Consider the following 15,574-nt stretch of genomic DNA (forward strand, 5'->3'; position numbering starts at 1 on the left):
ATGTCACATTAGTTCGAATGACTAGGTGCTACTACAACAGTATTTAGAATTATGCGCTTCTTGAACCTTAGTTCAAATGACTATGTGCTACTACAACAGTTAGAACAGAGATGCCCAAACTACGGGCTGTGGGCCAAAGTTGGCCCGTGGTGACTTGATTTGGCCCGCCATGCCATGTGTGAGAAGGGGGGGGTTTAATTGATGCTGATCTTCATTTCTAATTTAACATTTTTTTATTATTATTTTTGAGCTACAAAAAATGAAAATTGAAATTAAATGTAGAGAATAAGAATTAGAATTTTATTTAATGTATATGCATACTTCAAGGCCAGCATGCATTGCGACAGTCAACAAACAGGTAATAATGGAGAGATCCAGGCACTGGCACACAGACAAGAGGAAATTTAAAAAGATTTGGCAAGTTGACTTTTTATTTACTGAAATCAATTCAAAGGCAGTGTGTCTAGTTTGCAAGCAGTCAGTTGCTGTTTTGAAAGAGTACAAAATCCGTCATTATGAAACAAAACGTTCTTCAGCTTTCTCAAAGGACAGAGGCGAGGCATAAAACAGAAGGCTAACGAGCTGCTTGCTAAACTTCGATCTGAGCAGAGCGCGCTGCTACGTCCTTCATCAGCTCAAGAAAGTGCCACACGGGCCAGCTATCAGATTTCCTGTATTTTACATCAAGAACAGCTATGTGCCCAATCCATCGGGCTTGTGGATGTGGTCCGTGACGTCATCAAAATTGTGAATGATATACGCTCCAAGGCGCTCTCTCACCTGCAGTTCAAGGTACTGTTGGATGAGATGGATGCACAATATGGTGATATGTTGTACCACCAGGAGGTTAGAAGACTGAGCAGAGGAAAAGTTCTCAGGAGATTTTTTGATCTGCGTGATGAGATCAGAGCTTTTCAGGAAAGCAAGATTGGTAGTATTCAAGAGCCCATGGATAAGAAATGGCTTTCTGGCCTGGCTTTCCTGGTGGACGTCACAGAGCTGCTCAATGTTTTAAATGTTCAGCTCCAGGGAAAAGACCAGATTATCACCCAGCTTTTTATCACATCAGAGCCTACAAACAAAAAAAAACTAACATTCACAATTATAATATTCACCATAATTTTATGTGCAGTTATTGTTATTATTAATACTTATATTTAGTTAGCATTTATATCCAGTGGTGTCAGCTTTGGGTTTTTTTGTTAATCAAGCTGATAAATTTTGTGTCAAAGTTCTCTTAAATTATCATGGATTAATTTCCTCGTTTTGTCAGTTATTTATTCTATTTGCCTCCCTCTCTCTTCTTTCACTCCCCGTCTCACACTGTTCCTCTCTCTCTCATCTCCACATCCAGGAAATTTAGCCAATTTTCCCTGTTTTAGAGAGGCAGGCATGATGAAAGAGAAGGTACCTGAGTATGATGCTGTTCTCAGCAACCTTATCCAGGAGTTTGACAGTCGCTTTGAGGACTTCAGACACAATGCTTCTGACTTTGAGTGGTTTGTTCAACCTTTCACCATCAGTGTGGACAGAGTCAGTGATGATCTACAGATGGAACCAACTGAGCTTCAGTGTGATTCAGAACTCAAACACAAGTTCAGCTCCCTTCCCTTGACAGACTTCTACAAATGTGTCCCAGCAAACAGGTTCCCAAAGATGTGCAAACAGGCACAAGTGATGCTGTCTCTGTTTGGCAGTACCTACCACTGTGAACAGACTTTCAGTCTGATGAACTTAAACAAGTGTAAACTGAGATGCAAAGTAACTGACTTTCACCACCATAATATCCTGACTTTGACAGTAAGTCCACTGCATCCCAATTTGGAAAAACTTTTGAAAAATAAGGACCAGCTTCATGTGTCTCATTAGAGGTCACTGATATTGCAGGCATGTGGCTGTATTGCTTATAGTTTGAATAGTTGTATGAGGTATTCAACATGTATTATAAATGGGATTGGTTCTATGTTTTAATTATACTATAAGTTTCATTGAACTATAGAACTCTGAAAATAAAACTGCATTAGTGAAGCAGATACAGACTAATGTTTTCTATTAATTTATTTATTTGTAAATATTATGAAGTGATAAATGAGAACCATGGCAACTTTAATTTTAATATAATACAGTTTGGTATAATGCAACATTTACTTTTGTCCCACAGCCCTCAATCAAGTTTGATTTTTGGCCCTTCACAGGAAAAAGTTTGAGCACCCCTGATGTAGAATGATTATGTGCTAGTAGAAAACCATTTTCAACTACTTCCTGTTGCTACAATCTTAATACGAATAACTTTGTGCTGCTAAAGTCCCATTTTGCATTGCTCAGATTATACAACCCCCGAAACCGTGCTATAACCCTGTTTAGATTTACTCATCTCTGCATTTAGCAGACTGCTAGAATTACCCAAAAGCCTCAACATCCGCGGGAGTGCAGCGCTTCAGAAGTCCCCCTCCCGCTCTCTGTCTCTCTCTCTGTCTGTCTCTCTCTCTCTCTCTCTCTCTCACACACACACACACACACACACACACACACACAGCGAGAGACAAAACGGAAGAGAGAAAATTACTCTTTGTATGAAAAGTGGGTGGCTCTTAAAAGAGCCGTTGGGTTGATGAAGACGGCGGTAACGCGCTTCACTTGGAGCTGGTGTACTTGGTGACGGCTTTTGTACCCTCGGACACGGCGTGCTTGGCCAGCTCGCCGGGAAGCAACAGGCGCACGGCGGTCTGGATCTCTCTGGAGGTGATAGTGGAGCGCTTGTTGTAATGAGCCAAACGAGAAGACTCACCGGCGATGCGCTCAAAAATATCATTCACGAAGGAGTTCATGATGCCCATGGCCTTGGATGAGATGCCGGTGTCAGGGTGCACCTGCTTCAGGACCTTGTACACGTAGATGGCGTAGCTCTCCTTCCTGGACTTTCTGCGCTTCTTGCCTCCTTTGCCGGCCGTCTTGGTCACGGCTTTCTTTGATCCCTTCTTGGGCGCTGTCTTGGCTGGATCGGGCATGATGCTGCTTCTCGAGTAAACGAACAGAAAATGACTGGCGCCCGCCTCGCGCCCGCTCTATTTACAGACCCACATGTTAATGATGAACAGACGAGACACCTTTTTTTGATTGGCCAAAATTCAATACCTCCTCCTGCATGGCACCTCCTACTACACTCTGCTTCCTCCCTCCTTCCATACCTCCTCCTCGTCCTCCGCTACGCTACGCTTTGTTTCCCTTCCCGCCCTTGTACTTTCAGGACAACGTGCACTATGAAAAAACAATTGGCTTGCGAAAAAATCGTTTTATATTATATTTGCATGTGTGCGTGTGTATGAGAGAGAGAGAGAGAAATATAGAAGTAGGTTTCTACTAAAATCATCTTTTAAATTGTTTTATAATATTGATATTATATTGATTTATAGTTTATAATATTGAACACTGCATATATGTTGTTTATTACAAAAAATACAAATAGATCTACCACTTACGCTACTTCTACAGCGTTTGATGCCTTATGCTTCATGAAAGAAAAAGCCCCCCCCCCACACGGAACAGCTCTTTTTCTAGACATGTGGGTGGCTCTTAAAAGAGCCGTTGTGTTCGCGTCGTTCAGTGTTAGAGCGTTTAACCGCCGAAGCCGTACAGGGTGCGTCCCTGGCGTTTCAGAGCGTACACCACATCCATGGCGGTCACAGTCTTTCTCTTGGCATGCTCGGTGTAGGTGACGGCGTCGCGGATCACGTTCTCCAGAAACACTTTCAGCACACCGCGAGTCTCTTCATAGATCAGACCAGAAATACGCTTTACACCACCACGCCGAGCCAGACGGCGAATAGCCGGCTTGGTGATCCCCTGGATGTTATCGCGAAGTACCTTGCGGTGACGCTTAGCGCCTCCTTTGCCGAGTCCTTTACCACCCTTTCCTCTGCCTGACATGATGCTGCTTTCGAAGTCACACCACTCAATAAAAGTTCTCGCGCAGCGCCCACCTATTTATCCACACTCGACAGGACCTAGTTGAGAACAGGCGAGGAGGCGGGCCTTACACCAACGGTCACACAATAGCTCTCTTTTTCGAAAACAATCACTAGGCACTGCTTTTCACCTGCTAACGGCTTCTTCTTCCCCATTCTCTCTCTCTCTCTAAATACATACATACAGATACAAAACAGTAAAACATACATAGTAAAGCATACAGCCAAACACTCATCAGCGTAAGGAGGTTAGAAAAAGCTGTCTGTGTTTGTACAACGTTGACATTACTGTTTCAAACACAAGACGTTCCTTTTGAGCATGTCCTTGGACTCGAGGCCCGTATACACTACAATCCTACGCCCACTGCAACTACAGGTCACACATAGCAGCACAAGCCTTTATTAGTAGGCCCAGCATTCAGCGGATTAGCACCAATGTCTGTGTTCACTTTGAAGCCAGTCCACATTCTACCACACAAGTACTTCACTAACTTATAAGCACCACAGAAAGGAATGCAAACACAACTATCAGGCCTTGCTTTATCAGCTCTCGCAAATGCACGATATAATGGACTCTCGAAGGTCGAAATTAGCTACATTGTCTCAAACCCTCATCTCATTCTTAAAAAGTGTCACTCACAAGGAAAGCATATGCACTTCGACAGTTGTGCAAGAGAAACTAACATAAACATCACACACAAGTAGGAATACAAAGTCAGCCTTCACACTGTCTAATCACTGGCCTTCTCTTTTCCCATACGCACTGTGTTTAAACCTAAATGTGATGCATCAACCAAAACTGTACCTCCAGAATGACAGCTGAGTTTAAGTTTGGCAAAATATGTCGCAGCAGTTGCATTCGTCAAATAAACTATGAGCAATTAAGTAGTGCCAATGAGATAATTACAGCAACGTGTAATGTCCAATAAGCTCAAAAAGAATGGGACACTTTATTCTACTTGGCCAATCAAACACAATTATGAACTGGGATTCTGATAGTTGTGCGCCTTTAACTCACTGTGTAGGAAAATGAGGTCAGCTATATAGACAACACCTTTTTACGTATTTAATTACTTTGATTGACGTCATTACTAGAATCAGTAGTAGTAGTACAATACCTACAACCTACCTTCTGTTTTAGGCGTCGTCGTGTGTTGTGCCGGATGGGACATGACTGCCCTCGTGTGGCCAAACTCGGGAACGGCAATTTCCCAAAAATTGCAGTATTCTGTTATTAAGCTTTTAAGGGCGGTGTTCAGAAGTCTATATTTGTAGTAGTTAGAAAACAGTGGGGTAAGAAGTAGTAAATGCTATGAAAACTAACTCTCTCTCTCTTAATGTAGCTAGTTCGGTCTCTCTAAGCGGAGCAAAACACTCTAAACATTGATCTGATTGATCGATCTCTCTATCTCTCTCTCTCTCTTCTCTCTCTCTCGATCACATCTCTCACCCCATACCCCCTCTCACTCCCACACCCTGGGGCAGCGGTGGCTTAGCGGTTAATGCTCTTGCTTACTGATCAGTAGGTTGGGGGTTCAATCCCCAGCACTGTCAAGCTGCCCATTGAGCAAGGTCCTTAACCCTCTGCTCCTGGGGTGCCATATCATGACCCTGCACTCTGACCCCAGCCTCCTGACATGTTGGATTATGTGAAGAAAACAATTTCACTGTACTCTACTGTACATGTGACCAATAAAGACTTATACATGACTTTTTTTATTCTAAAAAAGCTGCTAAACTAATAATTATGTGCAGATGTAAAAAAAAAAAAAAAAAATGCCAAACACATTCTCTATTTGTGTGTGTTTTTTTTTGTACTGTATGTGTATTTCATCAGTGCTGCTATGAGCTTATTTCTCGTAGTAGCAATCTTCTTATAGCCTAGGCCATCTTTATGTAGAGCAACAATTATTTTTTTCCAGATCCTCAGAGAGTTCTTTGCCATGAGGTGCCATGTTGTATGAGGTACCATACCATGTACCAGTATGAGAGAGTATGAGAGCAATGACACCAAATTTAACACACCTGCTCCCCATTCACACCTGAGACCTTGTAACACTAACAAGTCACATGACACCGGGGAGGGAAAATGGCTAATTGGGCCCAATTTGGACATTTTCACTTAGGGGTGTAATCACTTTTGTTGCCAGTGGTTTAGACATTAATGGCTGTGTGTTGAGTTATTTTGAGGGGACAGCAAATTTACACTGTTACACAAGCTGTACACTCACTACTTTACATTGTAGCACAGTGTCATTTCTTTAGTGCTGTCACATGAAAAGATATAATAAAATATTTACAAAAATGTGAGGGGTGTACTCACTTTTGTGAGATACTGTAGAAGGGGAAAGTAAGAGAAAGAAACTGAAAAAAACCTCAGTCTTCTACGCACGCTCTCACCAACACGCTTCACTCGCTCCACTGTACTCACGCATGCGCACACACACACACACACAGAGAGAGAGAGAGAGAGAGAGAGAGAGAGAGAGAGAGAGAGAGAGAGAGAGAGAGAGAGAGAGAGAGAGAGATGAGGGGAACTGTATTTAGTTTTACATATTAAGTTAAATCCAAAGTTAATAATGTTTAATAAATGTGTCACCACCCTGAAGTTGATTATTTTCATACCAGAGTGTGCAGAAGAATTTCTTATTTTATCAAAGAATGACACACCATACTTTTTCTCAGTTTATAGTCATGTCTAATGTTACAGAACACCTGTGAGAAAAGTTAGTTCCTGTTATCCCTTACATTATAGCAGCTATAGACAGTCATTCATGCACCACCCTCTATTTTTTTTCTCCCCCAAAGTTAATAAGAAAAATGCAGCCCTCCATTCTAAAGAATTTCCCATGAAAGGAAAATAAAATGAAATAAAAACCTTCCTAATTAAACCCTTCTGTGCTTCATACTGTGTCACTATTCATCCATCCATCCATCTTCAACCGCTTACTCCTTTTCAGGGTCACGGGGAACCTGGAGCCTATCCCAGGGAGCATCGGGCACAAAGCGGGGTACACCCTGGACAGTGAAGTGATTGACCAATGCTAATGATTATTTGACAATAATAATAATAATATCATATAATAATAATAATTATTATTATTGTTGTTGTTGTTGTTGTTGTTGTTGTTGTTGTTATTGTTATTATTATTATTTCATAGTGCATGACATTTTGTATTTGTAGTGTAAAACATTTGGATTGGCTTACATATTGGTAGACATATGCTAATTTAAAAAAATATAAGCTTAAGAGCAAGGGCCCTACCCATAGTGTTAAGCTAATGCAACATGAAGTTCCCTTTGAAAGGGAATACAGTCAGCCACTATTGATCTTAGAGTGCACTGTGCTAAAAGTGTGTCACATTTTTATTTGATAGTTTTATTTATAATTAAAGAAACCAGAGTGAAATTTCATTATCCTGAGTATCCAGTTACACAGATGGAGAGGTGAGTTTAGATTTGGCTAAATAAATCATACAATCTAGAAACAAACAAGTGGGATATAATCAGTGGTTGATTTTAGACACGATCATTCCTGATATTATTAATAATACTGCTGTTGGTTTGAGTTGAGCACTGACAATCAAATTAAAAGAAGAAGAAGAAGAAGAAGAAGAAGAAGAAGAAGAAGAAGAAGAGGCCAGTATTTAGTGGTTTGGGTTTTACAGTGGAGTGATGAGAAGAAATCCTAAGAGACTGCTACAGTGTCCTCCAAGGAATCCATGGCTAATCATAGGCTGAAGTGTTTCAGAGACATTCTGAACACTCTGTGTAATGAGAATTTCTTTACTGAGTCTTAGTTACAGATTATTGAATATGTTGCATGTTAAATAAGATTCTGATACTAACAATGGGAAATGTTGATTTAAGGGAATGAACAAGGATGAGCCAAATAAGATAAAAATTATGTAAAATCATAAAAAAAGAACATGTATTAAATAGAAAATCCCATAATTGTTTCACAAAAGTAAACAAACAAACAAATAAATAAATGAAAAGCCCATTAATATTTGGTAATGTGCTGTACTGAGAATCATCATTCTACAAACATTGGAAATTCTCAAGCAGGTAAGTGTCTAAGGGAAGGAACAAAGTTTAAAGTGAACACATTTATGCCAGTGAGTAAAACCTCATTCTTACATGATCTCAGCACTTTCTGTGTTTTAAACATGCTTCCAACCATACAAAAATTCATCATGACTGATGACTGATTGGCTGGGAGGTGACAAGGATTCTGAGTATTGTTCAATAAAGCTGATGATATATCTGCAGTGAAAACTGTAAAGGTGTACAGATGAATGAGCAGTTCTTACAACCAGGATAATCTGAGTGTTTTGTTTTCTACTATATTAACCTAAATTCTCACTATCCCAGAAAAGCTACTGAATATACTTTATCTACTCAATAATATTTGTGAGAGAAACTTAACTAGCAATTATTCTACCAGTAAATCTAGCTAATTGTTGTAGAGGTATACCTAGAGGTATAAACAGAGGTATACCTATGCTAAACCCAGAAATCAAGAGGCATCTTTAATACATCAATCACATAGTACATATAACAGGGTCTGTACAGATGCTTCATAATGAAATTCCAGGACTTTCAAGCACTTTTCAAATACTGTGTATGCTTTTGTTTTCACGGACTATACAAGAGATGTCATTCAAACGTATTCTTTATTTCTTCTTTTTAAATTCCAAAAAATATTATTAATAATAATAATAATAATAATAATAAAAACACAGCCAATTTTAATATAGCTCCTTTTCCCAGCCGTGATGGACTAAATTTGTATTTCCCAGGCACTGAATCATCTTCACTATAATGTTAAAATACTCCAAGTGAGTGACAGGAGCACTGTGTCCACACGTTTCTAGATGATGTCATGCACTAATTAGCATATTCATTACATCATTACATCGTATTTTCATTCTGCCTAAAGTCAGCCCTTTACAGCCAAATTCCCAATAAAGCTGTTTTCATTTACGCATTTTTTCTGTTTCTGTTGTCAGACAACAGGACGAGTATGAAATAGTGACTGAACCACGGCCCAATAAGAGACTACATGTTCACCAGCAGTCACTTTCAAACCTTTTCCAAGCTGCTGATCTACACTGTTAAAATCCTGATTTTATAACCGTGATGTCATCTGACTAAACCACCACACACATAAGTTAAAGACAACGGGTGCACTGTGATTTCGTGCTATATTTCCATGTAAAATAATCTCTCAGAGAGAAAGTTAGAAGTGAATGAATGTGCTGCTCCTCTCTGCCCCTCACTGAACAGAGTAGCCGCAGAGAGAGGTGTGTCTCCGGGGGGAAAGCAGGACCTCACACTCACCGGGCAGTACTGGCCATTCTCTTCTACAGAAAGTAGCTAAGTTTTGTCTAAAAAGTCGCTAGATATGACGCTAGGAGCTTTTTTGAAAACGTTGGAGGAGGGTCTGCAGCGGGGAGTCCTATTTTGAGTGAAAGGATTGTATTCATGTTCTGTAGAAAATAAACCCTTTAAAGTTATTTGGTGATTTCGTATTTATTGACTTTTTATCATTCAAGCAATTTTAAGCCTTTATCTCTGTCATGTTCTTCCCTATTTGTGGATATTCTCGAGTGAAATAGACGAGGCCACCTAGGGAACACATGAAGTTATGTAGGAGCAGTGATGAGAATGAAATGACTAATAAGATTAGAAAGACATTAATAATGTTACTATTAGCAGTAAATTTGTGTACTTTATTACGATAACTATACTGCCATGTACATGATATAATGTTAATGTGTTAATATGTTTTAAATGTGTTTGTGTGCTGTCCTTATACCGTGTCTAGGTCAGTCTCCCCGGCGCGCGCACAGACATATATAGTCAAATCGGAGCAGCGAGCCATAAGATCCGTTATGACATCACGTTCAGAGTTCTATAAGTTTCCTTATGGTATGCTTGACGGTTGTTCCGTTTATGACGCCGCAAATGTCGAGGTTTTTAAACCTTGTGGTATCAGAGCGGGCCTCTGTATTCATTGAACGGAGTAGTATTTAATCATTGGTCTATCTAACCTTTTCATGTGGTTAGTTTCTTTGTTTGTTCATCTGTCATGTTTAAGAATGGACACTGAAATAATATATCCAGATATGTGTACAGCTGCTGTGTGACAATGTAAACTTAAAAAACCCCAACATTTCCATGTCTAGAGAAGAGGGTGCGTTCTTTAAAAATTAAATCATAATGATGATGCTGTGAAACAGTTCAGAAGCTCCGTGTATTGTCCTTGATACGTGAAAACTAGACAATGCACAGTAATAACGCTGATGAGCTGCGTCAGTGTAAAATAGCCCAAAGCTACCTTCTGTTTCAGGCGGCGTTGTGCTGGATGGAGTTTGACTGCCCTCGTGTGTCCAAACTCAGGAACGGCAGTTTCCCGGAAGGGGTATTCTGTTCCAAGTTTGTGGTAGTTAGCCAAGAAATATTACATGATTACCATTACTCTCTCTCCCCTTTTTAAAACCTGTTCACGATAATTATTGTATACATTACCTTTATTTTTGTAATGTTCTCCCCTATTTGTGGATATTCTTGAGTGAAATAGATGAGGCCACGTAGGGAACACATGAAGTTACCTAGGAGCAGAGTCTGAAATATCTTTTTGAAGGACCTCAAACTATTATCATTTGCTATACTATTGATCATTACGTTACGTACATCTTATTCGTATATGGAAAGTACTTAATGAAGATAATATACTTTATATTTTTTTATGTAACCATTCAAGTATTTGTTGAAATGCTTTTGTTACTGATAAATACATGTACACTTAAATTGATTTTGTTCTGTCTGTGATTTTGTAGATCTGGATGTTCAGCTGGTCTCAGATCAAGCATCCTCCTCTGTACTGACTCCACTATCCCCAGCTTCATCCCATTCATCAGATTCCACAATTGTCCTGGAGTCCAGCAAGAAAGAGGAGGAACCCAACAGGGTTAATGGAGCAGAATGAAGCAAGACAGGTAAGCTTTGAATAAATGCATTTAAAATCCTCAATTACATAATTGTTTATTATTGATACTTATCTGTAGAAGTGTTTTGTAAATGTATTCTCGACATAAAGGAAAGGCATTAAAAATCCTCTTAAATTTCCATGAGCATGTCATAACAATGTAAGATGTTTTGGCAGAAAGTTGATTGTGTTCTGAGGGTCAATCCAAAGGGTGAGGAAATCTTCAAGGAGTATGAAAAGACCAAAACATTAGCAGATGTCACACATAAACAGATGGTGAACGCCATTTCTTGCAAAACATACACACTTGCAAAGTAAACTGATTTATTTTGAAAGGAGGATTCCATCCTCAAGTGTGAGGACCAATTATGCACTGGGAATTGTGACACTTTTTCCATACCTCCAAGATCCTTTCTCCAAACATGGATATGTAAGTTCTGTCTGAAAACCCAAACCAGTGTGTTTTTATATTTTCTTCCCTTTTATAGTTTTAAAGTTAAAATGATCTTGTTTTAGATGAGTGTTTATAGGTTGCTCAGCTTTGTATTTTCCACTTGTTTTTGTAATGTTATATAGTCATTGTGTGAACTTATTGTGTTGAGTAATTCATTCTTGAAGCCAAGCACGAGATGCCTCTGTTTGGGTCTTTTCTTAAACAGGAACACTACTATGATCCTTTAGGGTAATACTGGCTTCATTGCATGGAGGATCAAGACAGTTCAACATAACACCTGTGCTGGCTCCCGGTGTCATTCCAAGACTGTTCTTCAGGATGGTCCAAAAACCAGACGAGAATCTCTGTTATTCTGTCAACAGCGATTTGGTGAGGAGTGCAGGGAGGCGATATCTACAATACGATATTCCACTGATGAATCTGTGGTCAAAGAGAAGATGAGAGCGACTTTCCAGTATCGGCAGAAGATGGTCGGTGAGGATGCATCATCTTCAGTCCTGGATTTGTTCACTCGTTTCCTTGCTGTATCTGGATTGGTAAGAAAATATTTAGCTTTGGAAGTAGTTTTGAAAAGGAAATGACCTTCTCTGTAGTTATTAAATGAGTTCACTGGTACAGCAGAGAAAGGAGTTGTTCAATGATCACCATAACAACAACAGGCCGGTCCAAACTGAGAAATTCAACGTTCTAATCTTTTATATCCCAAATGTATGCATAAATAACACAGCAGATCTTAATTTTTAGTATTTGACCTTTTATCCATTTATGTCCGTTATGTTTAAACCTGTATAAACCTTATTTAAAGATCGACCAGGATTACTCCATGATGTTTGGTGACGAAGTGTCCAAGAAGTTCCTGGCAAAGTGGTCAATATTCTTCAAGCCAAACATCATTGCAGACTGCAAGACTCTTAAGAATATGGGCGAGCTGCTGTCAGGAACTGAACCTGAATCTGAGGACTACAATGGTCAGTATAAATTGTTATGTATTTTAAAAATGTTCCATTCTTTTAAAAAATGATTAAAGAGAGATCATTTAATTATTTTGTGATGTCTTTAGGATGGGACAGCGATATGTCCTCAATCCTTTTGCAGCTGCATCTGCTCCCTCCAACCTCAAGAGGCCAGAAAAAAAAATATCCAAGATCAGTTCAGCTCAAGCAACCAGCCATCTTGTGAGCTATCTTAAGGTATGCAAAAGTTAATATTTAAACATCAGATCTTAATTTTACGAACTCTTGAGGTGTAGATTATTTTAGGATTCTGAGACCTGCATCTCATTTTGCATACTCCACCTACAAACAAGATGTGACGGTGCTAGTGATAATGTAAAAAAAACATGCAGTTTTATTTTAATATTTATTTTATGTCCCTTTGCTGACCTCCAGGAAGGAGCCAGTGTGACTACCTTCATTGAGAGTGCTGACACAAGACAACCATTCCTCCTCTGTATCAGTGAGCGAAAGAAGGATATCCCAAAGTTCTACATTATTATCGACCCAAAACTGATCCCATGTAAGGCGCACACGTCAGTGGCAGCTTTTGATGAACTGTTCAAAGTTCACTATGTCTTCAGTTTCTCATATGATGAAGCTCTTTGTGATTTCTACACATTTATCCAAACCACCATCTATAACATCGATGTCGGAAGAGCAAAGCAGAGCCCGCGTGTTAAAGAACTTCGAGCACGATTGCTGCAGCGAAATTAACAGCCTTGAAGATGTTCACGTGTTTTGTATGTAAAGCACACCTCAGAACTTGTTTGGCTCTTCGTCAACATTTGAAATTTCAACATGGTTTATATCCTAGCAAAAAGTTACATTTAAAATGTGGAGAGCCAAGTCGCCTGTTATCATTTCCAAAACCATGCACTGTTCTCGCAGCAAAAGCACACTTTACAGATTCTACTCTATTACAACGATTTTGAAATTGCTAACCCTCTAGGTTGCAAGAGGGGGATCCACAAACTTGGTTGTATCTATTTTACTCTAAAACAACAACAACAAAAAAAATCTTCCATCCAAGTGTAACTCTGTACTGATTAATGTACATCTTGCAGCTCTATTCTACATGGAAGATCTTAAGACATACGGTTTTGATGTGATACTAAAGCCCCTTATTGATGACCTGAAAATCTTAGAAGCCGAAGGCATACAGCTTCCTTGTTTTGAACCACCATTGTTTGGCTCAGTAATTCAAGTAACAGGAGATAATTTGGCTTTAAATGGCTTGCTGGGAATCTTACAGTGCAACTAATTTCTGTAGGCTTTGTTTAATTAGTAAGGAAGAAGTTCAATCTATATTTTCTGAAGATCATTCTGGCTTAATTTTCCGTTCCAAAGAGGTTCATACTGAACATTGTAAGGCACTAAATGAAAATCCTGAACTGCGGTCAATATATGGTGTCAAAAAGTCATGTGTGCTCAATTCATTACAGTATTTCCATTGTACTGATAACTATGCTGTTGACATCATGCATGATCTGCTAGAGGGTGTGGTACAGTATGAACTTAAACTGGTTTTTGATATTTGGTGGTCATTGAAAGGAATAATAATCACTGGAACTTTCTCCTACTTTTGATGCAGATTGTCAATATAGTGTTTCTCCTACACCATAACTGATGGGATGATATGTTACTTAAAACATCTGATCTGTGATCACCATACTCTATTCAAAGAATTGTTTCCTGACAAGACGTCGATTCCCAAGCACCACTTGATCTGAGATGCATAAAAAATTGGCCCTCTTATCCATATGTGGTGAATGCGATTTGAAGCTAAGCACCATATTTTCAAAAGATGTGGCAAAAAATTTCAAGAATCTCATTAAATCATTAGTAAAGCAACATCAACGTCAATTGGAATTTAATTATGAAAATTATTGTTTTAGAAGGTTTGAATTTGGTCCTACATCAAAAACCATCTGTAACTTGCAAGGTGGGGAAGAACTCAGTCAGACATTATATTTAGAAGCCTGTTTGAGTGTTACAAGTACAAAGTGGGTCAGACATTATGGTACTGAGTATCAGGTTGGTGTGTTCATATGCACTGGATGTACCTATGATCTCCCTGTGTTCAAAAAGATCTGTTATATAATAATATATGAAAAGAGTGCTTTCATTATTTCCTGCAATGTAAAAATGATGTACTATGATGACCACTTCAATGCATACTGTATAGAAGATAACCAAATGGATGAGTTTTCTGTCATCTCTGTGAATGAACTGACACACTTTAGGCCATTTGACCAGCAGTGCTCTAATGAGAATAATCAAAGAGAGTACATAGTGCCCAATTGTTATATTTAGAAAGACTTGACCTGAGGGGTCAGTAATGTTAACGCCCTTGAAAAAAGAAAACTATTAAAGCAACCAACTTGTTTTTTTTCTTTATTTGCCTTTTAGATTTGTAATCATTTAAATGTTACTTTAATTGTGCAGTAGCATATTAACACTTTATAGTGTTAGAGGCAACTCATTTAATAGTATGCAATTAACACTATGAGATTTAATGAATTACTCCTATGAGAATTAATTTCTAACACTACACACTGGTGTTGAGAAACTAACACTTGAGTAGTGTTCAATTTCAACTATACAAAGAGTTGATGTGAAATCTATTAAAGTGTTAAAATGACACTGTGGAGTGTGGACCCCTCCGGACACTTTAAAAGTGTTGAAATGAAACTCCAATAGAGTGGATTTGTTTCTGTGGATTTTGCTGTGTATGTATATTTTATAATGTTAAAGTGCACACCTTGATTTCTATTATAATAACATTATTAATGTATTTCTAATGTTATTAGACATGTCATTCTCATCACTGCTCCTAGATAACTTAGTGTTCCCTAGGTGGCCTCATCTATTTCACTTCGAGAATATCCACAAATAGGGAAGAACATTACCTTCATCTTTGTAATGTATACAATAATGATCATGAACGAGTTAAAAAGAGGACACAGTAATATAAACCATATAATATTTCTTAACCAACTCGGGCCTAATTACAAATGTACTCTTATGACAGAATACCGCTGCTGGGAAATTGCCGTTCCCGAGGTTGGGCACACGAGGGCAGTCAAGCTCCATCCAGCACAACACACAACGCCACCTGAAGCAGAAGGTAGGTTTGGGCTAATTTACAGATACAGCTCATTACTGT

At 38.9% G+C, this 15,574-nt stretch overlaps 3 protein-coding genes and 1 long non-coding RNA gene across 5 annotated transcripts in view; 1 reads left to right on the forward strand and 3 right to left on the reverse strand.

Annotated features, from left to right (window-relative positions):
* LOC128630393 (histone H1-like) overlaps positions 1-1,341 on the reverse strand; it is a 2,957-nt gene extending 1,616 nt beyond the window's left edge. Inside the window, exon 1 of the mRNA XM_053678919.1 lies at positions 1-1,341. This exon is cut by the window's left edge and continues 1,616 nt beyond it. The gene's annotated coding sequence lies outside the window, so the exon portion shown is untranslated.
* The window catches only part of LOC108261599 (NACHT, LRR and PYD domains-containing protein 3), a 619,868-nt gene that overhangs the window by 94,911 nt on the left and 509,383 nt on the right, over positions 1-15,574 (reverse strand). The gene's annotated exons all lie outside the window — the stretch shown is intronic.
* On the reverse strand, positions 3,335-3,948 carry LOC108262037 (histone H4). The gene has a single exon (XM_017462722.3). It carries the CDS (start codon positions 3,925-3,927, stop codon positions 3,616-3,618), a length of 312 nt encoding a protein of 103 aa, XP_017318211.1. The 5' UTR covers positions 3,928-3,948; the 3' UTR covers positions 3,335-3,615.
* LOC128630435 (uncharacterized) lies at positions 10,786-13,401 on the forward strand. 2 transcript variants are annotated; one of them, XR_008394757.1, is made up of 5 exons: positions 10,786-10,969; positions 11,137-11,389; positions 11,619-12,381; positions 12,474-12,603; positions 12,802-13,353. It is a non-coding gene; the product is annotated as an uncharacterized LOC128630435 (long non-coding RNA). The 2 variants fall into 2 exon arrangements; XR_008394756.1 differs by having other exon boundaries at positions 10,786-11,389; positions 12,802-13,401.

This window comes from Ictalurus punctatus, unplaced genomic scaffold (assembly GCF_001660625.3).
Source record: "Ictalurus punctatus breed USDA103 unplaced genomic scaffold, Coco_2.0 Super-Scaffold_100056, whole genome shotgun sequence".
NCBI classification, from domain to species: domain Eukaryota; kingdom Metazoa; phylum Chordata; class Actinopteri; order Siluriformes; family Ictaluridae; genus Ictalurus; species Ictalurus punctatus.